We start from the raw sequence: 27,235 nt of genomic DNA on the forward strand, positions 1-27,235 counted from the left end.
AGCGCTGCGAAACGGAGTGAGCTCCCATTACTTGTCCCAGCTTCTTCCAACCTAGCAGTTCGAAAGCATGTAAAAAAAATGCAAGTAGAAAAATAGGGACCACTTTGGTGGGAAGAGAACAGTATTCCGTGCACTTTCGAAGCAAGCATGATATTCTTCCGATTAAAATTGGAATTCCGATTTTTTTGGGAATCGCCCCCTCCTTTCCCCCCACCCCTTCTTCTCCTCCTTCCCCTCCCCTCGGAGGCCCCGAGTCAGGAGTTGCTGGCGCGGCTCCAGTCCCGCGTTGCCTCAGGAAGGGAAAGGCAAAAAGGAAGAGCCGGCGGCGCTTTGCAACGGCAGCAGCGGCTCCTGGTTTTGCCTTTCCCTTCCCGAGGCAACGCGGGACTGGAGCCGCGTGGAGCTGCGCCGGCAGTAGCAACTCCTGACAGCCCCAGCCGGATACCTGAGCGGAGCCCGGGCGGTGCGAGCGGAGGCCGCTGAGCGGCAGGAAAAGGGAGCTGGGCCAGCCACAGACCAGCCTCCGTGCAACACGCCGCCGCCCGGCCCTGGCGAGGGAAAGCAGCGGGCGCTCCCTGGGCGCGCGGCGGGGGGTTCTGTTTTGGCCGGCCCCGATTTTTTTTCCAGAGCGGAATATCATGCCTGTTTCGAGGGCGTTTAGTCATCCCAGCCACATGACCACGGAGACGTCTTCGGACAGCGCTGGTTCTTCGGCTTTGTAATGGGGATGAGCACTGCCCCCCCTAGAGCCGGAAACGACTAGCCTGTAGATGTGAGGGGAACCTTTACCTTTAGCTATCAACGACTTAGGATGCCAGGGCTGGGCAGCACAGGAAAACAACATCTAATGGCTTAAAAGCCCACCACCAACACACCCCAATCAACATCGAAAAAGGTACCATATCAATAACACACATAGAATAGCCCAAAGCTTTACACATCCTGCGGGAGAGAAGTTCTCTGAGCCCATTGAGTTGGAAAGCTCAGAAGAGTAAATCTCTGGTCCCAGATTGGATCCTGCAACATTAACTCCGGCCATGTACAGGTTGATTTATGATGTGTGGTTTTGTACGCTGCCTGCATCCTGCCGATGGTTTAGTTTACTTTATTGACCTTGCACCTCGTACAACGAAATCAAACACCATCTTCAGTGCACCTCCTGACCATGAAAATAAACACAAACGCACACACTCTACACATTGAACCGAAAATGGGGCTTCACTTGTTTGCCTGAACTGGTTTCCGGCATGCCACGGCCGAGTGCTGGTCCGCGTAGAATCGAATAGCTTTATTGTCTCTTGGCATGTATGCTTATTGGCATACATTAAAATGAAATTTCGTCGCATAAAGTTCTCAAAAGAGTCTCCACCTCCAATATACACTACATAAACATGACAAAAATAAGTAAAGGGATGCTGCAATGTTTTTAAGTGTGCAAAAACCATCAGAGGTCACTTTTTCAGTGCCGTTGTTACTTTTGTAAGGTTCAGCTATAACTTGAGATCACGATGTGCCAAAAATGAACTTAAAGCAGAGGCTTTGAAGAACAAAATCTAACTTTTATGGCTGATATTCTCGTGAATAATCAGAAATGCAGATAAGATCTCCTCATTCACTTTGAAGGCAAACCTCTGAGGAATTTCCTTCATCCCATTCACGCGCACACAAGGCAACACTCCCCTTTTCCTCCCCCCTAAAAAAAAAATTTCTACTCGCCTAGGAGATTGCAATCTTCCCCGGTTCAAGCCTCTTTTGGGCGTTCAGGTTTGAATGGAAGCAGAATTTGCCAACGTATGACCAGGTCGAAATCACCGGTTCAAGCTTACCGGGAGCGCTCTTGACTTGGTCACTGGTCCTCGCTGGTTTCTTCTGTCCACCGTTGGTGAAGGCCTGCCCAGCCTCAAAAGGGGTTCGGCTTGTGAGGTGCTGAATGCAGCTATCTTGAAGGAACGAGGCCTCCAAGCCCCACGGTTTGCGCGCCAAATGTAAGGTTCAGCTATAACTTAAGATCACGATGTGCCAAAAATGAACTTAAGCAGAGGCTTTGAAGAACAAAATCTAACGTTTATTGATGAATAAAAAGGGTAAGACCTCTCCTCTCATACACACAGATACGTGAGGAAAGTTACAAAGCATATAGGCGAAAGTAACTCTTCTTATACCTTAAGATTCTTTTTGAAGTAGAGTAATTGCATTGTAAAACACTCTTAAGTTAGATTTACATCTTTCCTGCAACAAGACAAATGTCCTCCTGGCACTTGTTTATCTTTCAGTATCCTTTCTCCTATGGTCTGTTAATCGATCACAACTGGCCCTTTAAGAGGGCTATTAACAGCATACTTCAAAAGGTGCATATTGCACTCCAGATGTAGGGGGTTATGTTCCCAGGGAGTACATTCCATTCAGATTGATTTAGATGGGATAATCATGTGTCTTCATATGAGAGAGATGTAACTCATTGCAGGCTAGTTTTACAACACAAAGGTTAGATAAATATTTTCCACCACAGCAAGATAAGAAATGCCTATAAAGATAAATACTTCTATATACATAGGAAAACAACTGCCTAACATCAAGATAAGACATGCTTATAGAGTAACTCTCTACTCTCTCTCTCTCTCTAATATTTTTAATTTCTTTCCTTATTAGCCTAACACTTTGAACAGTCATTAAACGAACCATCGTAAGTTGAGGACTACTTGTATGTTTGCCTTCATTCTACATTTGTTTGTTTATATACATAAAGGCAAAATACCAATCACACATGTGAGATTGTGGCTAAGAAAAACCACCAGGATTCAAAGTTGATCCAAGGAAAAAGGTTTTATTGTAACATTTCTGCAGAAACGGGTTCCTGCCCTGGCAGATGGGAGGAACGAAGGCAAAGCTTAAAGGCTCTACTCTTATACCCAAAACTACCCCCTTCTACTCCCCCCTCCCAATATACAAATGGCTTGATTTACAATCTATCTTTCAGGATACAAGTTACATTTTATTATCTTTCATGGTGCCTAGCTGTAACAGATACTTCCTTACTTATCTGGCATTTCAAAAGCATTCCAAAATGTGTGAGAGTTCCCAGCACTTCAAAAACATTCCAAGATCAGTCAACATTCTAATCAGTGCTTGATACCACATTTCCTTACTTCAAAAGGAAAACCTCCCTTTTTCATCTTGAGTTTTGAGTCACAAAATGAATACACTTCCCACAATCCCCCTGTTCTTGTTCCATTTTTGACTCAAACTCACATTAATTTGTTCAAGATACATGGACCAAAGGTGAAGATTAATAATAACAAAATTAAGAATCCTATTAGAGTGGAGATTAGGGTGGTCATCCCTTTCTCTTTTTCTTTGGTTCAGTCCTTCCCTCAGTTTTTATGGAGTCCTGTACTATCCCAGAATGATCTGTATCAGATCACCTTTGAACAGAGGATCCCACCAGATGTGTCCCATAGACACACAACTCCAGGCTGCACAATAAAACTGATCAGCCCCTCCACAAGTCTTTTTGTAGCTTCTTTCAGTTTTATGTCCAGGGCAGACGTAAAAATGTTTCTTTATGAACGTGTCATCAGTGGTGGACAAGAGGACCCTTCCCAAATCAAATTGCAGTTCTGGAAACCAAGTATTGGGAGGCCTCTTTCCGCTAGTCCAATTGACTATATCTGAATGGGAATCAAGTACAACCCAAGTAACATTCTGGGGTTGATGTGAATCCTCGCTTCCCCAGGAAGTTCCCAGTCCCAGTCCTAGAATAAAGACAATTAGCTCAGTCCAGGGTTCAGACTTCTTCATCTTTTCAAAGTGAGCTTCAGCGGCTGACCATCCACTGGAACTGCCCTCCAAGGTTTCTCAGGTTCCGGTGCCTTCTTGACTCTGCTGTAATGCGTCTAGTGCGAACTGCAGATTCAGTTGTCAACAGCACCTGGTACGGGCCTTCCCAGCTAGGCTGCAGCTTCTCGCCTTTCCAAGTCTTTGTCAGAACCCAATCTCCAGTCTCAAAGGGATGTTGGCTCCCAGCAAGAGGTGGTCGTTGCACCAACAGTCTCTGTTTATACAGAAAAAGCAAAAAACACCTGGACAGTATCTGCAAATATTTTCTCAAAAACAAGTCTTTAAATTCAGGAATTGGATTCCCTATTTTCGCCAAGTAGGGTCGCCCCATTAGCATCTCGAATGGAGAGACTCCAGTGTCTTTCCTTGGACATGTTCTGATTCTGAGCAGTGCCAAAGATAAGTTCACAAGCAAGTATTTCCAACCCCCCCTTTCTCTGGTAATTCAATGAAATCAATTTGTGCTCTTTGGAAAGGCCAGCCCACTAGAGGTTGCCCTCCCTCATGTACCTTTTCCAGAATTCCCCTCATTGCATTCACAGAGACCACCCTCACCCCCTCTGAGGTTCTCCACCCATCCTCATAAGCGCACCAACATGCCTACCGTCCCTGTCCTATTGTTTCTCTTATTCTTTTATTTTTCTTATATGTACCCATTTCATGTATTCACAACTATGTATACTTACTATCTTGTAAACAATTGGCAAATCAAATAAATAAATAAATAAATAAAATGTACACTCTTCTTTTTCCAAATCATCTTTCTCTTTTCCTTCAGGTTTCCATTCCTCATCCTCTTCCACTTCTAGCAAGGGAATTGATACCATCACCAGCTCTATCTCCCCTGCAGCTTCTTTTGCCCACTTGTCTGCCTACCTGTTCCCAACTACCTCTGGGGTGCTTCACACCCCAGGCGTATTTGGAATCAGTCCAGATTGTCACATCAATCCCTTCAGCTAACTCCAGAGCCCTCTTCAAAGCAAACAACTCACATTTCCTCTTTCCTTCCTCAACCCTGCATCCACAAACTATCTTTCCCCTTCCTTCAGAGAAATCTCTTCCAAATCTACCCTTACCTTTGTCATCAAAACTACTTGCAATAAACAATCATGGTCCTCAGCTTCCCACTCCTGTCTTCTCCCTTCTAGGAATTCTGCTGGATTCAAATTCCTATCTGTCCCAATCACCACATCTGGGCTGGTTCTCAAAATGGTTTCATATTTGAGAATCTGCCCTTCTGTCATCCAAGTTGTTGCCAACTGACTTAGCACAGAAGTAACCTGGTGGGGTGAATGCACAACAAGCCCCCACCCCCAAAGGTTAACTTCCTGCTCTCTACTACCAACATAGCTGTAGCAGCCACAGCTTGCACACACACTGGCCATCCTCTCACCACTGGCTCCAGAGTTTTGCTCAGAAAAGCAATGGGCTGGTATTGCCCCCTCTTCTGACTGCTGACACATACAGATGAAATGGGAGCTTCAAATTAGGCAAAGCCAAAACCGGTGCGGATGACAATGCCTTCTTTAAAACTTTCCATCTCTCATCATCTCCCTTTAATCATTCTATACTCTCTCCTTCTCCTACCAGCTTCCTGTGCAAAAATTGAGCTAACACAGTGTATTGATCCACCCAAGCTCTGCAATACCCCAACAATCCAAGCGCTTTCCTGACTTCTGTCTTATTTCTGGAGGGAGCCAGGCTCATGATCCCTTTCACCCTTTCAGGATCCAAGGACCTCATCCCCTGCTGAATATAATGCCCTAAATATTTCACCTTCTTTTCCACAAACTGGATCTTTTCCCATGAAACTGTCAATCCTTGTTCCTTCAGCCAATTCAGCAAAGCCACGGATGCCGCTCTAACCTCCCCCTTTTCTCTTTTCCTTCAGCAACGAATCATCCACATACTGAATCAACATAATTCCCTTCAAAGCCTGTCCAAACAACAAAGAAAACTGCTATTTTCTTCCACTCTCAGGATCTTCCCATTCAAATGCAAACAGGTCTCTACTCCCTCCTCAAGGGGCATGCCCAGAAGGCATCCTTCAGCAACCCCTCTCTCCCCTTCTCTCTCCTCCTGCCCAGAACTCATCTGAAATTGCTCTCTCATCTTCCACAGTCATTTTCCATATCCTTACTTCCTTCCCAGTATCCCATAATTGGATACCAAACACAGGCAACAAATCTCTTCCTAACAAATTCAATCCAGAATCAGGAATATACAATATTTCAGCTTCTGTCTCCACTTCATTCATCTCCAGCCTGATTTGTTCAAACACACTCACATCCTGTGATTTTCCACTCACCCCAACTATTTTATTACTTTCTTCATACAATGCATAACCCCTTTCCTCCCAGTTGGTAGGTAGGACACTCGCGCGCAAAGTGACCTTCCTTCCCACACCTGAAGCAACTCCTATCCATTCCAGGTTGTCTCATTCCCATGCCTCTTCCTCTGCCCTGAAAACTTCCCTGATTGTATCCCCCAAAATTCTCACTCCTTTCTCCAATTGAACCTTTCCCAAAATTCTCACTTTTCTTCATCTCATTTTTCATTGCAGCCTGCATAGCTGCAAGCATCATTTGTGACTTCTGTCTGGTTTTTACAGTGTCTCTGTTCACAAAAACTTGTTGGGCTGCTTTCAGGAGATCAACAATTCCCACAGCTCCCCAATTATCCATTTTCTGAATTTTCTTTTGAATATCTGGCCAAGCCCCAGTCACAAACTGCATTTTCTCCACATGGATTCAAACGCAGGTGTGGTTGGATCCACACCAGAATATTTAACTAGGCTGTCCCGAAGCCTATTACAATAGTCCCCAGGATCTACATCAACTCCCGATAAGCATCGCAACTCGGCTGCTTTTATGGGGACAGCCACAAAGACTGTCACCGGGTTGCCTGCAAGCATTGATCTCATTAGGAACTTCCCTAAGAGGAAATGCATCCACTTCAGGTTTTTCTCTGAATGGAAAATCCTGAACACTTCTCTTTAATTCTTCTACTTCTTTTCTCAGCCGCAGATAAAGGGGCGGTTGAGGAGGGGCTTGGGCGCTGGCAATGGCAGCGGTGCAAATTAGGATTTGCGGGCGGCAGACTCTGCAGCCAATCATCCGTCTCACTCTCATTGTCTTTTTTGTTGTGACATGTATTGACCCTCAATTGGAGGGATGGGACTTTCAAATTTCACATGAAACCATACATCTATGTATGCAATTTGAGTAGTCATTTTGTGTTGGAGAATATAGTCCCGCAATTTGGTCATCCAATAGATACTGGCTTCCCCCTCAGGACTCCAGTGATATGGGAATTTAGGATCAATCAAAGGGTATTTTGGCCATCGATCTCGACAAAGATAAATAATGTTTTTCTTTTCGAGATGTCTGGTGAATTCCTTTAAATTCGGGGAGAACCACTGCTGGAGTGGCTGTCCCAGAGGCGAATCTACCGGAATTGGTTTTCTGCCATTGTCAAATTTTCCCTGTCCCATACAGGCTTCTTCCTGGTCTCCCAGAGCCTTGCTTTGTCCCTTCTCCATCTTCTACTTCTTCCAGGCTCCCAGAGCCTCGCTTTGTCCCTTTCCCATCTCTATTCTTTCAGACTCCCAGAGTCTTGACTCACCAGTCCCGTCCTCCAGCAGACGCTGGATTCTCCCAGAGAGTTTAAGGACCCCTCTCTCTCAGACTTCTAAGCCCAGTCCTCCAGCAGACACTGGATTCCCCCAGGGAGTTTAAGGACCTCTCTCTTTTGGCTACAAATGAAAGGAAACAAAGTTTACCTGATCTGATCACTCCTGGACTTTCCGCAGTCAGTCAAAGGATGTGTGGGCGTCCCCAACTCAGATCAATCTCACACACTCTCAGCCGGCATTTCTTCTCAGTTCTTTTTCCAAGGATCGTCTGGATTTCCCAGTCACCTCGGGAGTCTGACCGAATTCGGGGAGAGGTGCCTCTCAATGGGAGGTTGTGGCCACTCTCTTACCTGGTCCCCGTCTTCCAGTCGACGCCGTCGAGGATCCCGGACGAGCCCCCAAATTGTGAGATTGTGGCTAAGAAAAACCACCAGGATTCAAAGTTGATCCAAGGAAAAAGGTTTTATTGTAACATTTCTGCAGAAACGGGTTCCTGCCCTGGCAGATGGGAGGAACGAAGGCAAAGCTTAAAGGCTCTACTCTTATACCCAAAACTACCCCCTTCTACTCCCCCCTCCCAATATACAAATGGCTTGATTTACAATCTATCTTTCAGGATACAAGTTACATTTTATTATCTTTCATGGTGCCTAGCTGTAACAGATACTTCCTTACTTATCTGGCATTTCAAAAGCATTCCAAAATGTGTGAGAGTTCCCAGCACTTCAAAAACATTCCAAGATCAGTCAACATTCTAATCAGTGCTTGATACCACATTTCCTTACTTCAAAAGGAAAACCTCCCTTTTTCATCTTGAGTTTTGAGTCACAAAATGAATACACTTCCCACACACATCATTACAAAATCTCTAGAACTGTAAAGCCTACAAACTTGAAATTTGGCATGTATGTTCCCTTTGGCTTCTAGGTGCTCGCTAAGAAAGGATTTTTCAAAATGACCATCAGAGCTATTAGTATTTTGTATATTATTATTATTATTATTATTAACATGCTCTGATGCTAAGGAGTTCTACTCCCCCTCCCCACCTGAAAAGAAATCTGTTCCAAATGCAAAACACAAGTAGAGGAGAGGAGTTTCACTTTCCGTTTCACAGCACCAAGCAGCTTTAGTACAGAACAATTGAGCTAAGCCACGCCCAGGCTCCTTGCTGTCTTCTCTTTGTTCACATAGCAAATACTGTTTTAGTTTCCAAAAAGTCCTCAACTCTCTCATACACTGACAGGACGCTAACCAGATGAATTCCTGGATGCTGGGAGGCAGAGGCAGAATCCCCCCCCCCTTATTTTCCTCCCCAAAAATTAAGCCCGATCACATAGTTTCATAGCGAAGCACAGGTATCGAGCTAATTCATTCATAAAAGTTTATAGGCTGCCTGTCTTACTGCAAAGTAACTCCCTTTAACTCATACATAATGCGAACTTAAGTTGTTCTATTTTTCCCCCCCAAAGTTTTTTATTTTTATTTTACGTACATATCAATGTGTGAACAATATAACATCTGGGTGTTTCCATTTTACATCCAATAACATATTAATAATCATATTAATTATATTTCATAATCTTATTTCATTCCAACCTTAATACACATCCTTATATTCCATTTAATCTCTTATTCATTTATATATTCAGTATTTTGTTATAATAATTCTTTTATGCTAATCCTCATATTATTCAAATATACTTAATGTCATCCTCATTCAAATTTTGATTTCCTTTCTTTTTCTTACATCATCTTATTAAAAAATTATATACCATTATTTCCCCCCTCTCCAATTCCATCCCAATTCTAACTTTCAGTTATGCCACTACAAGAATATTCCCTGATATATTTTCTTTTTTATTGTAACATTTCATTCATCAGATATATCCTTCCTTTTTACCACAGATAAAACATCATTAATCATACTTAATACATTTGAAAAGTCCTCTACTAATAATAATCCTGTTAATATTAAACTAGCACTTTAACAATCAATCAAATTCCATTTCATATACTCTCTTATCCCCCCCCCCCTTATTTCCAACACTATTCTACTTTTAATTATATCTTTATTATATTGGAGAAAGAAGAAAAGATAAAGATAAGTTTAATGATGGAGTTTTTTCTTTAACCATTATCTCTCTCTCTTTTTATTGTTCTAAAATACTAAACATATTCTTTTTAGCTCACCTCCTATATTCCTCTCTCAAATCTTTATTCTTATCTGCTTGCACATTTTGAACCTTTTCCCCTTCTCCGCCCTATTTCATTGTCTAATTTTCAAAATATCTACTCTTACTTTTATTTCTCTCAGGGGAGAGTCCTCTTACAATTTTATTATCATCTTATAATACATTTAATACCTTTAACAAATCCTTATAGCTCTATTAATAATAATCCTATTTATATTAAATTCTATATTTCCATTATTTAATTAATCAATATTTCAATACATTGTTTTTATATTAATCACTACTTTTAACTATCATTTAAATTTCATTTCATATATTCCATTACTCCCCCTCTCATTAATTTCGACCTTGTCTACAGTTTAATTATATCTTTTTTATATTAAAAAAGAGAGAGAAAAGAAAAAAGAATTATTTTTAAAAAGAATGAAATTTTTCTTTAACCATTGTCTCTTATTTGTTTTAGCAAATTAAATTTTCTCTTCACAGCTCACCTCCCATATTCCTCTCTCAGATCTTTGTCCCTGTCTGCCTCCATTTTGTAACTTGTTGTTTTGAACTTTTCTCCCTTCTCCATCCTGTTCCATTGTCTAGTATTCAGAATGTCTGCTCTTGTTTTTTTCTCTCTCACGGGGAAATCATTTTGCAATTTTATTTACTCTTTCAATTCCATATTCTCCTTTCTGTTTGTTGCATCCATTGTTATTACGTATATTTATTGTCTCTTCTTTCTCATCATCATAGTCTTTTTGTTGATTTTTTTTTCTACGTTCTCTTCTGGTCCTCTAATTGATTCTTCTTCTTTTTCCTGTACGTCTTGCATGCTCCTTTCCATCTTTTCCTCTATGCTCTGCATTTTGTTAAGAACTCTGTCCCGGCTGTCCTTAATATCCATAAGTATCGATATCATTTCTTCCCAACTCCCATTTCGTTCTTGTTGGTAACTCACCTCGTTTAGTTTCTTTTAATGTTTTCTTTTGTTTCTAAGTCCGAAAATACAATAGTCCAAATATCCAAGTCAAATATCCACGCCAAAATCAGTCCTCACAAGGTTTAAAGTTCTTATACCTTATTTTCAATCCTTTTATGAAAACTTTCAAAGTCACTTCAGTATAAGTTTTACTTCCTGGGAATATCTTGTTCGCTGGTGATGCAGTTAAATCCTGTAATTTTAGCCAGTTTCCAATTTTAAAATATCAATTCAAAATTGTAAAGAGTCCAATTTTTAGAATATCTTGTTTCCAACATTTTAATATGCGTCCACAAAACAATATTTTCTTTTCTTAGAAATTCTAATTTTCTATATTTTCCATATTCCGAAAGTTGCTTCCTCGTCTCCTTTTTTCCCTTTCTGTTTTTAAAGTCTTTCTCTTAGTGCTTAAACCACCGCTTTTAATGTGACAGTGAGATCCTTTTTTCCTGGCAAAAACTTTTTGGAGTAAATTTTAAATAATTCTTCTCACCCAGCTCCGCATATCATCCACTTTCTCCTCTCCTGCACAATTCTTCGCTGTTCACTGCTGTTGTGACTCCATGGTGGCCATTTTGACTAGACTCTTCTCGCCGTTTGCCACCGTCGTGGCAAAGAGGGAAAAGCTCCAGGGTTCCACAGAGAACTTGCGTTCTCCTCTGGGACCTCACAGAGCACCCCTCCACAGCTTCACTGCCCCTCCAAGGCTTTTGGAGCCCACAAACAGCTGAAGACCAGTGCAGGAACGGAGCTTTCTGTTCTCTGCTACTGAGTTTGCCGTGACGTCAACCGGAAGCCCCAAATTTGATGTGAAGGCTGTGATAAATTTATACGAATCTCAACAGATGTTTTGCGGCTAAGTCTGAATGCAAGTTTTGCTTTGGATTGATCTCAGTTCAACTTTGTTTTTACACCTCATTACTTTATGAACATGAATGTCCATTTCAAGTCACTGGGTACCATCCCAGCCAATTATCTGCATGATACATGTGGGAAAAGGTTTTTTTTTTCCCTCTTCCTGCTTCATTTTTATTATTAAGAGCAGAAGGTTGGTAGGTATTTGGACTTATTTAATACAGGATGAACATTTACGTATGGTTGCCATCAATGCAAGTGAATTATGTGATTTGGAATTAACAACTTCCTTTAGAGAAAGGAATTCTCTTTTCCCCTTGTGAAAATGGTCAACTCTCCTTCCTCTCAGGGAATAATGCTCACAATGGAGGAGATTGTAGGAATGAATTTAATGAATATGTGCAGGTAGTCCTGGACTTAGAGCCACAACTCAATCCAAAATTTCTGTGGCTAATTTTACAACCTTTCTTGCCACAATTGTTAAATGAATCTTAGCAGCTGTTAAGATAATAACACGGTTGTAAAGTGAATACGGCTTCCCCGTTGACTTGGCTTGTCAGAACGTCACAAAAGGGGATCACGTGACCCCTGAGACATGGCAACCGTCACGAATATCGTGTTTCCCTGAAAATAACAGCAGGTCTTATGTTAATTTTTGCTCCAATTGGGGGCTTATTTTCTGGATAGGTCTTATTTTCAGGGAAGACACAGTTCCAAATGCACCCGTCTTGCCGACAATCTTAACTGGGGCTTATTTATGGGGTAGGGCTTATATATTACGAGCATCCTGAAAAACCAATGCTAGGGCTTATTTTCCAGTCGGATCTTGTTTTCAAGGAAACAGGGTACCTGCCAGTAGCCAAGCATCCAAATTTCGATCCCATGACCATGGGGAATGCTACAACGGTCATAAGCGTGGAGCATGGTCGTAGGTCACTTATTTCAGTCCCGTTGTAACTTCGGACGATCACTAAATGAATGGTTGTAAGTCGAGGAGTACCTGTAATGGTACTTCAAATGGCTGGATCTGAACCTTTGAGTACCTACCTACAGGTGGCTGCCTACTCATTCTGCCTGGTTTCAGGAATTAGGCAGAGAGGTATTAAGCCATGAAGGCCATCTCTATAAATACCTTGATTACATTGTGTTGACTTTCTCCTTTTCTTTTAGACCATTCCCAGTTCATTTGGAAAACCCTCATGTTATCGATGAACATCAAATTTGTGTAGGAATAATCACCAAAGGACCAGATGGAGCTTTGCTGTCTTCCACTTACGAAAGAAGGTAATGAATTGTTGCCTGTTTGGTATTCCCCCAGCCTATCATCATCATCATTATTATTTTGTTCATTTAAGCATTCAATGGTAAATATGCACTGATACAAGTGCTTCACACATGATAGTATCAAGGCGACACATTGGAACCAAGAGAAGAGAATATGTCAAGCTCAGGGTTGGACTGTGGGCTCCTTTGGGCTCCTCCTCTCTGCGTTTGGCTGCTTTCTTGCAGGCATTTCATGACCCAACTTGGGAATATCATCAGTGCTAGTAAGGAGTGAGGTTTGTGAAGTGTAGGAGGAGAAAAAGTGGAGAAGGAGGAAGAGAGGGGAGGAGGAGGAGGAGAGAGAGCGGGAAGGGGTAAGGAAGGAAGAAGATGAGCTGGATTGTTTTCTTAGGGTAACGTTAGTTTTAGAAGGGAGTGGGGTTTGCAGAGTAGTAGAAGATAAGAAGAAGGAGGGGAAGGGGAAGAGGAGGAGAAGAGAGGGAGGGGAGGGGCAGAGGAAGGAGGAGGACTGTGGGGTCCTTGGGGCTCTTTTGACCTTGGTGGTTTTCTTGCAGACATTTCATTGCCCAACTAGGTACCCTCATCAGTCCGAAAATGGAGGGGGTTTGCAGAGAGGAAGAGGAGGATTATGGGTTCCTTGGTGTTCTCTGAACTTGGATGTTTTCTTGCAGACGTTTCATGACCCAACTAGGGAACATCATGAGTGCTAGAAGGCAGCGGGGTTTGCTCTGTGTTTATATACCATTGGCCTTGCCCTTGTCAGTGTTAGTGGTGGGAGTGTTCTGGGTGATTCCTTGAATAGCTTGTTGTTGACTGTTTGATTGTGATCTGTGTGATCTATCAGGACTCTGCTGATATTCTTAGGATGTCATAGAGATCAACAGAGGGATGTCTGTGGAGATTCTCGGCCCTCCAAGTCATGGTTGTCTCAAAAGGTGCTTTTTTTTCAAGAGGAAATTGGACTTTCTGGTTTTTCTTTGAAGGCGTTTCGCCTCTCATCCAAGAAGCTTCTTCAGCTCTTCAGAAGGAGTTTCTTGGGTGAGAAGCAAAACATCTTCAAAGAAAAACCAGAAAGTCCAATTGCCTCTGGAAAAAAGCACCTTTGGGATTAAGAGTAGTAAGAAGGAGAAAACTTACTACCACCACCCTTCCCTTGTAAAATTTCCATCTGCATGGCAAACAAAACCATGGTAGATTTTGCATCAGAGCCCCTTTGGGGCCTTCAGCCTATTTCACCTGAATAAACAGGAACCAATTCCATGTTCGTTTAAGCCCTGCAAAATCTCCAACCTTGCAGATTGGTTACTGATATCTTAGGGTGTCACAGTTCAAACCGTGGGAGCCTTACATCATTTTCCCTATGAATAGTCTCTCCTTCAGTAGGAGAGAATATTTGTAGCTCAGTATCCTAATGATGTTACCTATTTGGGTCATGAAACATCTGCAAGAAAACCCACTAAGCTCAGAGAGCACCAAGGACCCCACAGTCCTCCTCCTCCTCCTCCTCCTCCTCTCCACATACTCTGCTCCCTTCTAGCCCTGATGATGTTACCTAAATTGGTCATGAAACATGCAAGAAACCACTTAAGATCAGAGAGCACCAAGGACCACACAGTTCTCTTTCTCCTCCTCCTCTTTATTCTCCTCCACTCACCCTGCTTCCTTCTAGCATTGATGATGTTACTTAGTTGGGTCATGAAACGTTTGCAAGGAAAACCACCAAGTTCAGAGAGTATCAAGGACCCCACAGTCCTCCTCCTCCTCCTCCCCCTCCTCCTCCTCCACTCCACACACCCCACTTCCTTCTAGCATTGATGATGTTACCTAGTTGGGTCATGAAACGTTTCCAAAGAAAACCACCAAGCTCAGAGAGTACCAAGGACCCCACAATCTTCCTCTTCCTCCTCCTCCACTCCACACACCCTTCCCCTTCTAGTACTGATGAAGTTACCTAGTTGGGTCATGGAAATGTCTGCAAAAAAAACCCACTAAGCCCAGAGAGCACCAAGGACCCTGCACTTCCCCCACCTTTTAACCAATGGTGCTCTTTGTTCTAATTTGCAAAATGTGCTTATTCATATCCAGTGACATATTGTCTCTTAACTCTGGAAAACAACAACAGCTATTTGGATCAGCAGGCCAAAGATCACAGATAAACCTTAGGGGGATTGCTAAGTTGAAAAGTCACTGTTGTAAATTTATCATTGTTCTTGAATCATATCAGGAATGTTCTCCATTTGTCGTATCTCTCACTATCACAGTGTTCCTCTTTACTTAGAAAGCAGACAATGGATGATTTCCTATGTGTGGAGATAAACCATGACAGGAATCTTAACCATTTTTAGGGAATTCGTGCCAGAAAGCATCTTAGGAGAGACGATTCCTGATGAAGCGTTAGGGAAAGCGATGCCTGTGAAGTGAAATTGGGACTGTACATTTGCACCTTTTTCTCAGGGTTCTGCTGAGGGGGCAAATCCTGCTCTGCCCTTCGCTGTCATGTTTCATAGCCTTTTTGATCAGAAGTCGGCCAACCAACAACCCCTCGGGCTGCTGCTCCCGCAGCTAAATTGTTTACCAGTCTGCTTCAAGGTGTTGGTGGTCACCTTTAAAGCCCTTCATGGCACGCGTCCAGGTTCCTTGAGGGACCGTCTCACCCCTCTGAGACCGGCCTGTACCATTTGTGCTGGCAGAGGGGGAGGAGGCATGCTGCAGGTCCCATCAGCCCCATTATTCCAGCTGGGGTGGGGGAGGTCAAGGAGAAGAGCCTTCTCTGCTGCTCCTACCCTCGGGTGGAACATCTCGCCATCCCTCAGCTCCCCATGTGAGGTTGGCCCCAGCCTTCCTACCTTTTCTTTTCTTTTTTTCTTTTTTAAATAACCTTTATTACATATTTTCCAAACATTTACACCACATTTCCATTTTTGGACAGTACACCAGAGTCAGCTCCTTCTCTATTTACATAGTAATACCTTCAATTTCAATTCCTAATATATTTCTCTACTATTTATACAATTATATTTACCTTTTTATAATTTCTTATATATACATTTCCTGTAACTCTTCAGTAATTTTATGCATATTCTTTACTTTTCTCCTCTAGCCACTCGTACCATATGTCCCAAATCTTATAATATTCTGTTTCCTCCTTATCTTTTTAACTCCCATCGTTAATTTATCCATTTCTGCACATTCAAGGACTTTTTTAATCACCGTACCTTCTGTAGGGATATGTCATGACCCTGTTGGAGCCTGACTCCGAGGGAGAGATGGAACAGCCGACAGGGAGTGGGAGTGTGGCTCTGGTGGTTGTGGAGGAAACTGGGGAAGGGCACAGGCCAGATGGGCATTCAGAGGAAGGCCCAGGCCCACCCCCTCTTTATCCTAGGGCACGCAGGGAGGAGCAGAAAAAGGAGAAACGTGAGTGACATGGTCTATGTGGGAGGAAGGGGTCCTGATCCCCTCCATGGGCTGCAGCTGGGAAGACTGTTTAAAAGGACAAACTGCTCATGGCACAGTTGCTGGAAGCAAAGCGTGCATTCTTGTAGGAGCTTATCTGTGTTTTGGCTTCCTCCCAACTATGGTTGCTGCGTTATCTGGTAGAAGTCTGCAATTAATCATCCTTGCCTGCCGTAGGAATTCCTTCAGTGTGGTTTGTGTTGGGTTTTTTATTTCAAATTAACTTTACTTTGGGTGAGGACTGCATTTACTCCCTCCGTAAACTGTTTTCTTTTAAGAGTTTGATATCCAGCCGAGGATAATTGGACATTGGGGCCAAGTTGGAGGCATTAAAGGGACTTCCTTCTAATTTTGGGACTCGGTTATATTTGTGTCACGCCCCGGGTCATCACAGGATATTTATCTGTTTCCACTATTGTGCGAAAACTATTCTTGCCGCCGTCAGTACATGAAGTATCATATATTAGGGTTGGTTTTTTTTTACTTAGATTGTCCTTGATTATGCCTAATAGAAATAATTCCGGCTTCCATTCTATTTTTTTTTTTGCTTAATAACCTCCTCGAGCCATTTCTTTATCCTCCTCCAATAACTTCTTTGATCCTTGGCACATCCACCACATATGGAAAAATGTTCCTTGCTTGTGTTTGCACCTCCAGCATGTCGCTGATCTATTAGGGTGCCTCCTTCCTACCTTTTCATAAGGGCCAAAAGACCTTAAGGGCTTAAAGATTCCCCCCACTGGGGTTAGGACCCCAGTGTGGGGGGGGGAATCAGCGGAATGGAGGTGCTTGATTGATAACAGATCCTGCCTCTCTGCCCCTGCTCCCTTGTCATTATATATATATATATAGGGGGGGGGGAAGCGATTTACGAGCATTTTCCACACTTAGGACCGTTGCAGCTTCCTCATGGTCATGCAATCATATTTGTGACGGTTGCCGTGTCCTGGGATCACGTGATCAGGTTTTTGCGACCTTCTGACAAGCTGAGTCAAACGAGGAAGCCTGGTTCACTTAACAACCGTCTTACTAACTCATCAGCTGGGATAATTCACTTAACAAGTGCGAGAAGAAAGGTCATAAACAGGGGCAAAGACTCACTTAACAGATACTTTGGGCTCAATTGTGGTCATAAGTCAAGGACGACCTGTACCTGATAGGAATTTTAGAGTAACAGGTGGAAATAGCAACAGCCCTCAGACTTATATACCGCTTCACGGTGTTTTACAGCCCTCTCTATGCAGTTTAACAGAGTCAGCCTCTGGCCCCCAACAATCTGGGTCCTCATTTTACCCACCTCGGAAGGAGGGAAGGCTGAATCCAACCTTGAACCTGGTGAGAATCGAACTGCCAAACTGCTGGCAGCCGGTGATCAGCAGATGTAGCCTGAAGTATTGCATTCTAACCACCGCACCACCGAAGCTCTTTGGTGATTGCAGCCAGCTAGCTAGTCTGGCCCAGAGCCCACAAACAGGTAGTTTCATTGCTGAAGAGCAATTCCATACGGCGTTGCGAGGTGTGGAAGGCAATTTTAAGCACCACAAACTGAGCGTGGAAAAGAGATTCATTTAATTTTTCCGGGAAATTATTGTGACAACCGAGTAGTATGACCTCCTTCCTAACACCTAAAAGCTGCACGCTGATGGGATTCCTTCTCTCTCCGTTCACAGGTTTACGGAAGAATGCCTGTCCTCTGTCGGGAAAACCGTAGGTAAAGCAGAAAGAACCTGGGTGCCAGTCGGGACCGAATGCTGCGATGCACTTGATAGGTTAACACAGCTGGAGGAATTAGTGAGGGTTTGAAGGAGGAGGGAAGCCAGAACGCTGACATTGCTTTCACCGCATCTGCCATTGGGGATTCTGTAAAAGCTGGTGGGCTCTAAAATCTGTTTCTGGGACCACTCTTGGCAAGCAGCTGTCAGTCCAGAGTACTCAAGGGGATGTTACAATTTCATGTTATACTGTAGAACGCAGGTGTGTGTGCGTGTGTTAGCATTTTCATCCCATTAGATTGGCCTATCTTAACCCAGTCTGGCAGGGAAGGGATAGCAATAGCACTTGTACACTGATTTCTAGTGTAGTCTTCACAGCCTTCTGCTGTGGGCAGAGTTAGCCTGAAATACTGCAGAGAGAGAGAAAGAGGGGGAGGGAGAGGGGGAGAGAGAGAGAGAGAGAGAGAGAGAGAGGACATGGATAGCATTTAGACTTAAATACCGGCTTCACAGGGATTTACAGCCCGCTCTAAGTGGTTTACAGAGTCAGCCTCTTGCCCTCCAACAATCTGGCTCCTCATTTTACCCACCTCGGAAGGATGGAAGCCTGAGTCCAACCTTGAGCCGGTCAGGATCGAACGCCTGGGAGTTAGCCTGCTGTACTGCATTGTGACAGATCGATTCATAGACAGACAGACAGAGACAGAGAGATAGAGAAAGATATAAGACACGGACAGCAATAGCACTTAGGCTTAAATACCGGCTTCACAAAGATTTACAGCCCTCTCTAAGTAGTTTACTGAGTCGGCCTCTTGCCCCCAGCAATTGGGTCCTCATTTTATCCACCTCAGAAGGATGGAAGGTTGAGTTGACTTGGAACGGGTCAGTATCAAACTCCTGGCAGTGAACATGGAGTTGGCCTACCGTATTGCATTCTAACCCCTGCGCCACCAGGGCTCTTGGGTGTTGCAAATCCCGTCAGTACTCATTAAGTGGCAGGGTCTAGGAAGAGAGCCTTCCCTGGCATCGCCCCTGCCCTGTGGAATATCCTCCTCCCAGAACCCTGGTGAGGTAGGCCCCATTTAGAATCCTTGCTTAATTCTAAAGCGTTTACTTTTACATTCCCTGTCTTTATATTTCAACATTGTGGATCATCACCACCGCATGCCTCTGAGGAAGTGCCTCTCTCTCAAGATTTGAGAGTGGCCAGTGTCTCAATAAATGGTGCAGAAAGCCAATTTCTTAATGAGGGAATCACTTTTGAGATTCAGTGGGAACCATAGAGTTGGCATTAGATGTCATTTAACAGATAACAGTTAACAGATAATCAGAGTTGAAGCGACCTTAGATGTCATTTAACAGATAACAGTTGACAGATAATCAGAGTTGGAAGGGACCTTATGTCATTTAACAGGTCATCTAGAGTTGGACAAACCCCATCCAGCCCCCTGCCCAAGCGGGAGACCCTATACCATTTCTGACAAATGGCAGGCCAATCTCTTCTTGAAGGTCTCAAGTGATGGCACTCTCTCAACTTCCGAAGGCAACTTCTGTTCCATGGGTTGATTATTCTCACTGTCAGAAAGTTTCTCCTTATTTCCAGGTTAAATCTCTCCTTGTTCAATTTCCATCCATTATTCCTTGTCTGGCCTTCGGGTGCTTTAGAAAATAGCTTGACCCCTTCCTCCTCTCTGGGGCAGCCCCTCAAATATTGGAAGATGCTATCACGTCTCCCCTGGTCCTTCTCTTTACTAGACTAGCCAAGCCCAGTTCCTGTAACCGTTCTTCATATGCCTTAGTCTCCAGTCCCTTAATCATCCTGGCTGCTTAGTCCAGAGATCCCCTACAGCCATGATGGCGAATCTATGGCACGCGTGCCAGAGATGGCATGCAAAGCCCTCTCTCTGGGAACGAAAGCCATTGCCCCAGCTCAGCTCCGCTGCACATGCGCACCTCCCTCCGGCCAACTGGCCTTTGGGCCTCTGCCACACATGCAGGGGGGTGGTGCATGCATGCACAGGGGTCACATATGCATGGGTGTGCGGGAGTTGGTGTGTGCATGCATGGGGATTGTAGGGCGCCTGTGCAGCACGGATACATTGCATTTTGGGGATGCGCACGCTTGCGCTTTGAGCACTTGGTGCCGAAAAAGTTAGCCATCACTGCCCTACAGTATTACCGAGCAATGGCCATACAAGCTCACCCCCAACATATGGCAGCCTCTTCTGTTGGCTGAAAGCTTTTACAGTCAGGGAGCCCTTCTGATGTATTTATTCCCATACCCCAACGTTTTAGGGATAGGAAGAAGATTGCTGAGAGATTTGAGATTTTGCTTTGCTGAGAACGGCTGTAGCAAAATATTTGTAGCCCTTGACTTGCTTAGTGACCAAAGTTACAATGGTGCTGAAAGAAAGTGACTTACACCCAATGTTTACACTTGCAACCATCGCATCATCCCACCATCATGCGATCAAAATTTAGTCACTTGGCAACCGGCACGTCAAGCTATTCTCCAAAGCCCCCGAGAGCAGGACAAGAAGCCATGGGTGGAAAATCACCAAGGAGAGAGGCAACTTAGAACTAAGGAAAGATTTCCTGAGAGTTAGAACAATTAATCAATGGAACAACTTGCCTCCAGAAGTTGTGAATGCTCTAACACTGGAAGTTTTTTAAAAAGATGTTGGATAACCATTTGTCTGATGTGGTGTAGGGTTTCCTGCCTAGGCAGAGGGTTGGACTAGAAGACCTCCAAGGTCCCTTCCAACCTTGGAGGTTATTCTATGCTATTCTAATGTCCCAAGTCACATGATCGTCATTTGCGACCTTCCCAGCCAGTTGCTGATAAAAAAAAGTCCATGGGAGAAACCTGGATTTGCTTAATGAATGCATGATTCTCTTAATTGCAGTGATTTGCTCAATATCAGTGGCCAAAAACCATCATAAAGTGGGATGCGGTTCACTTAACAGCTGCCTTGCCTAACAACATAAATTCTGGTCCCATTGTGGTCGTAAGTCAAGGACTGCCTGTAGATCAGCAGAGGAATGTCCAAAGGTGTTTTAAAAAGCAAATATCTCAGTACTGAAGTCAGATAAAGTTGGTTTAACTCACACTGTGTTTTATTGCAGTTAATCTTGTCCGAATAATACCAAATGGACTCCTGGTGTTTTTTCCTTCATATCCGGTCATGGATAAAAGCCTGGAATATTGGAAAGTGGGTCGCGTGCTCCTCAAACCCGAAAGCTCGCCCAGGGAGAGCACTTTTCCTTTACTGGAACCGATTTAATTCGATTCTGAGTGGGGCAGACACAGGAGGAGCCCCACACCACCAACCTCATTAATCTGATAGACGGCTCTCCAGGTGGGGGCTTCTTCGGCCTTGACATGAAGCGGGGGACCCCGAGTGAGCCCCCCTTACACGGCACCCTCCAGCTTCCTAGTTCCCCCTCCTCAGGCCCGAAAGAGCGCGGGGGGGTAGGTTTCCGCTTTGGGGAACAGACTAGACCTTAGATTGGGAGGGGGGGGGTTCTCCAAATTTGGCTACTTGTGGATTTCAACTTCAACAGCCTTCTAGAGAATTCTGGGAGTTGAAGTCATAAATGACTTAGATGAGCGAATAGAAGGGGCACTCAGCTATGAGTGACATTAAGCTGGCAGGAACAACCAATATCCCAGATGAAAGGTTCAAGATCCAGACGGATCTTGATGGACTTGTTCACTGGGCCCTTTCCAACAAAATGAAATTCAGTGTAGAGAAAAGTTAGGTTTTACACTTAGGCAAGAAAAACATTAACTGTAAAAGACAGGCTAGAAATAAAAATTAAAACAAGCAAGAAAATAGTAACATAACACCTGTCTGACCTTGATGAATATAAATCACCGGGACCTGACCGATTACATCCCAGAGTTCTGAAGGAGCTGGCAGATGTTATCTTAGAACCATTGTATCATATCTTTAAAAAATCTCAAGAGCACCAGGGAACTACCAGAGCATTGGAAAAGAGCTGATGTGGTTCCCATCTTCAAAAAAGAGAGGAGGAAACTACAGACCAATCAACGTAACATCAATACTTGGAAGATACTGGAAAAAATAATGAAAAAAACAAATCTGTGAACATCTAAAAACAAAGTTATAACTAGTAGCACAGGTTTGTTAAAAACAGATTATGCCAAACCAATCGTACTTCATTCGTTGACAAAGTGAATAAATGAATAGACCAGCGAAATACTGTGGACATAGTATGTTTAGACTTCAGCAAGGCATTTGACAAAGTAGACCACAACTTACTTCTCGGTAAGCATTACCACCAGATGGATTTGTAACTGACAAATTGTAATTGAGTAGTCCTTAATGGTACTACTAAGTAAGCAGTGGGGTCCCATAAGGTTCTGTCTTAGGCCCACTATTCTTCAATATCTTCATAAATGGCTTAGGTGGGGGAATAGAAAGGGAACCCATCAAATTTGCAGATGACCCATGAAGTGCATTAAAAGACCGTTTTTGGGCCCCCCCCCCCCCCCCCCCCCCCCCCCCCCCCCCCCCCCCCCCCCCCCCCCCCCCCCCCCCCCCGAATAGCCAACACCCCAGAAGACAAGGATCCTAAAAGATCTTGACAGACTTATCCATCAAAATGAAATTTAATGTGGAGAAAATCAAGGTTTTACACCTGGGCATGAAAAATCAGAGGTACAAGTACAAATTGGGTGAAACCTAGTTCAAAAACAGTAATTGTGAGAGGGACCCTTGGAGTTCTAGTGGATGATCACTTAAATATGAGCCAACCATGTGATGCAGCAGCCAAAAAAAGCTAATCCTAGGTTGCATTAACAGAGGGATAGAATCAAGATCGTGTGAAGTATTAGTGCCACTTTATAAAGCCTTAGTAAGACCACACCAGTTTTGGTCACCATATTATAAAAAAATACGTTGAGACATTGGAAAGAGTGCAAAGAAGAGCAACTAAGATGATTAGGGGACTGGAGGCTAAAACATACGAAGAATTATTGAAGGAATTGAGTATGTCCAGTCCAGTGAAGGACTGGGAGTGACATGATAGCAGTTCTTCCGATATTTGAGGGACTGCCACAAAGAAAAGGGAGTTAACCTACTTTCCAAAGCACCAGAAGGGAAGACAAGAAGCAATGGGTGGAAACTAATCAAGGAGGAAGCAACCTAGAACTAAGGAGGAACTTGCTAGCAATCAACCAGTGGAACACCGTGGTTTCAGAAGTGGGTGCTCCATCACTGGAGACTTTTAAGAAGAGACTGGACAGCCACTTGTCTGAAATAGTATAGGGTCTTTTGCTTCAACGGGGTTGGACTAGAAGACCTCGAAGGCCTCTTCAACTCTATTGTTCTATGTTCCTTGAAGAATTCCCAGAATTCCCTATCCAGCCATGCTGGCTGGGAAATATGGGAGTTGAAGTCAGCAAGTCTTAAAGTAGCCAAGTTTGGAGACTTTTCCCTTAGATGATGGTGGAGTTCTCCCTACTTTTCTTTTATTGCAATCTAATCTCTTCTGTCTCTGCTTTGCTAGGCCCATGATTTTACAAAAAAAATAGAAGCACTGAAGCCAATGTTTGTAGAACCAAGACGCAAAGGAGCATTCACAGAGGTTGGTGAGACTTCATATTTGTTTTCCCAAGAAATGACTTTTCTTTTAGAAGCCTTGCGCAGTCAGTTGCTTTATGAATTGATAGTTTTGGATTAGAGTTATGTTCAGATGCTTTCATAAATGTTACTCTCAGCTTGTTAATGAAAGAAGAACTGGCCAAGAAAAATATATTTTGGCCTGCTTGCGTTTTTCCATCTTTCTTGGCCAAATATTCTTCCTTCATTAACAAGCTGAGAATAACATTTATGAAAGCATCTGGATATATAACTAATCCAAGACTATCAGTATTATATTATGGTAATTTAATGCTTTGAGATTCCATAAAGTTAAAACCACAGGGCTACTGTAAAAGAGATTCTCCCAGAACTGGTCCGTGAATGGAGATTGATCCTAAGAATTTACAGACAGATTATCCTCGATCTTCTGGATAATTGTTTTCAGTTTTACAAAGTGGGTCTTCAGAATTGAAGAAGCTTCTTGGATGAGAATTCTCCATAGACACAAAGCCACCCTGCTGTCCTGCTCACTCTCACACACACCTAATGGTTTAGTAGGTTTATTAATATTCCCCAGCACTTCCCCAAAACTCAGAACTATCCAGTCAAAAGCAGACCAAAAGCAGTCCACAGAGCAATGGCCAGTAAGTGCATGAGGCACTTGAAAGTTTCCCACACGACAAATCCACCAGGCAAAATTAAATCCACAACACAAGAGGATTCACGAGGCAAGAAAAGTCCAGAGTTCAGAAGGCAAAAATCCAGTCAAGGCAGGAATCATGATCAGGAAAACATGCAGCTAGGAAATAAAACATTGTTCCCAACACCAGCTCCATCTATCTGCTTGCTAAATAGCCAGGTTATGGTGCAGCCCATCAAGAAGGTCAAGGCTGCCTCCTCGTGAGTAATTTGGCTGACTTTCACTCCTGCCTTTTTTCTGCCCTACTACCTGTTCTTGGATCAGGTGCAGGATGAATAAAAAGGCTTTAGAAAGTGTGCAGAGAAGAGCAGTAAAGATGATTAGGGGACTGGGGGCTTTTTAAAACATAAAGAACCGTTGCTAGAATTGGGTATGTCTAATGAAAAGAAGGACTAGGGATGACATGATAGCAGTGTTCCAATATCTCAGGGGCTGCCCCAAAGAAGAGGGAGGTAAAGCTATTCTCCAAAGCACCTGAGGGTAGGACAAGAAGGAAAGGATGGAAACTAATCCAGGATAGAAGAAACCTAGAAATAAGGAGGAATTTTGTGACGGAACAATTAATCAGTGGAATGACGTTCCTCCAGAATGCTCCAACACTGAAAGTTTGTAAGAAAAGATTGTTTGAAATGGTATAGGGATATGGTTGTTGAGGTAATTCCCCGTTAGGAGAATGAGCGCATACAGAGAGACGTATTTGAGAGAAGTGTTTGAATAATACACACACAGCACAGAGATACACTGTACAGTAAATGTAGGTTTTTACTTTCAGAAACGGTTTAAGCAAAGTTCAAAACAAGCAGTCCAAAGTCATTCACAGGTAAATGAGGCAGTTTTTAGGCCAGGGATAATCCAATGACAAAGTCCAGTATCAAAAACAGTTCAGTATCAGACTTACATCAAATCCAAGAATATCAGTCAATTATGAGGAACGGCAATACTTTCCAACAGAAGGAAACAGAGACTGACTCACACTCTCTTCTGAGACTAAGGATAACACTCCAGAAACACCAGAACAGGAACTAAAACAACCCAGGTTTCTGGCTCCATCTTATGGACGTTTGAGAAACCACACCCAATTACACTTTTAGGATTCTCTTAAAGAGACAGTATTAAAATGTCTATCCTGGTTTATATATTGTCCAAGCTGTTAGGTGACTCATATTCCTAACGTTGGTCTTCAAACTTGGCAAGTTTAAGACTTGTGGACTTCAACTCCCAGAATTCCTGAGCTAACATGACTGGAGGAGGAATTCTGGGAGTTGAAGTCCACAAGCCTTAAACTTGCCAAGTTTGAAGAGCCCTGGTATAGGGTTCCTTCCAACTCTGTTGTTCTATTCTATTCTCACCATCACTGATGGGCTGCACTTGTGCTTCAGCCAAATTACTCTCAGTTGGCTACATGGAGCCATTGAGTAAGTCCCCTCCTGAAGTGCCTGGGACTGGTTCATCCTCCTTTGAATTGGCCTCTGGAGAGGCACTTGGGGGAGCCATCCCAGCCACAGAGCCATGTTTGTATGTCTTTCCTGAAGGCCAGGAGAGTGGGGCCCTGTCTTACCCCTAGGATGAGGGAAAAACTGTTCCATGGGGTGGGAGTAACATCAGTGGTCTTCTTGAAACCCCTTGGACTTCTTTAGTTGACAGAGTCTGCAAGATATCTTCCCTGCCCTACCTGGGCAGGACAACAGGAAAAATGATTCCATAGATAATCTTATTCATTTATTTAGAACAGGGGTAGGGAACTATGGGCCTTTTATGACTTGTGGACTTTAACTCCCAGAATTCCTGAGCCAGCCAGGAATTGGGGAGGTTGAAGTCCACAAATCATAAAAGGCCCATAGTTCCCTACTTCTTAATTTAGAAGGTCAGGTAAAATCCTGCCAGATCTGTTTGGCTAACATGCTAAGTTTGAGATTGTTAAACCTTAGTTTTTGGGGCATGTATTTTATTCATATTATACAAAAAAAAAAACCAGCTTGCTTGGTGGTAGGTGACTCGGTGACTTTTGCAAACGCGCTCAGTGGGTTAATGGGGTAACTAGGTTAGGCAGCCAACATATAGCTCATGTTGGCTGCCTAACCTAGCTAGTTTGGGGGCTGGCTACTTGCTTTGGGACTTGGTTACTGCATAATCATTAAAAAGAGGCATCACACAAAAAGACATTATACACATACTATCCCCTCTAGTTGAATACTGATTAACATATTATTGCAGCATTAATTGCAAATAGATTCGATATTTTTTAAAAAATTGGAGGGTTTGTTTCGTGAAGGGTGAGAACTAATGTGCTGTTTTCCAGTCTTGATTACTTGCAAGTGGGAAGGACACTGCTTGAATATATGTTCAGTTCAAGACTTGGCTTTTATTATGCACTCTACATGAGGCCACCCTTGAAAAGTATCCAGAAGCTTCCATTGGTTCAGAATACCGTGGTTTGAATGTTTTTGTGCGCACCTAGATTTGTGCATGTGTTGCCTCTTGCAGAATCTGCATTGGCCGCTGATTTGCTTCCCATTCAAGGTGCTGGTTGTGGCCTTGAAATCCTGCATGGTTTGCAGCTAGGTTATTTAAAGGACCATCTTTTCCCCAGCCACCTCTACTCAATCCACCAGAGCAGGGAGGCAGGGAATGTTACAAGCTCCCTCTCTTAAAGAGGTCCATCTTGTGGAACCTAGAAAAGGGGCTTTTTCCGTGTTGGCTCACTCCTTATGGAATATGATCCTTAAGGAGATAAGATTGGCCCTCACATTTCACAAGGCCCTGAAGACCTGGTTCTCCCACTAGGCCTAGGGATCCCAGAGTTATATGGAGCCTATCACGTGGCTGGTCTGTCTGTCTGTCTGTCTGTCTGTCTCTCTCCCCCCTGTGTGTGTGTGTATGTGTGTGTGTTTATTGAGTTTTGTCCTTGTCCTTGGGTTTTTATCTTTGTAAGCCACCAGGAGTCACTGAGTGATCTGAGCAGCTGTTTAGACTGACACGTAATGCACCT

General features: G+C 43.4%; 1 protein-coding gene across 5 annotated transcripts in view; it reads left to right on the plus strand.

The window, feature by feature from the left end:
- RTEL1 (regulator of telomere elongation helicase 1) overlaps positions 1 to 27,235 on the plus strand; it is a 151,415-nt gene that overhangs the window by 63,633 nt on the left and 60,547 nt on the right. For all 5 annotated transcript variants that reach the window (XM_087962324.1, XM_087962327.1, XM_087962326.1 and 2 more), the window contains exons 18-21: positions 12,656 to 12,769; positions 17,896 to 17,936; positions 21,064 to 21,149; positions 23,473 to 23,550. In XM_087962324.1, the coding sequence (XP_087818450.1) occupies positions 12,656 to 12,769; positions 17,896 to 17,936; positions 21,064 to 21,149; positions 23,473 to 23,550 (319 nt within the window). The remainder of the gene's footprint in view (positions 1 to 12,655; positions 12,770 to 17,895; positions 17,937 to 21,063; positions 21,150 to 23,472; positions 23,551 to 27,235) is intronic.

Source organism: Notechis scutatus, chromosome 3 (genome assembly GCF_049901735.1).
Source record: "Notechis scutatus isolate UNSWTSFEM ecotype Mainland chromosome 3, rNotScu1.2, whole genome shotgun sequence".
In the NCBI taxonomy this organism is placed as follows: domain Eukaryota; kingdom Metazoa; phylum Chordata; class Lepidosauria; order Squamata; family Elapidae; genus Notechis; species Notechis scutatus.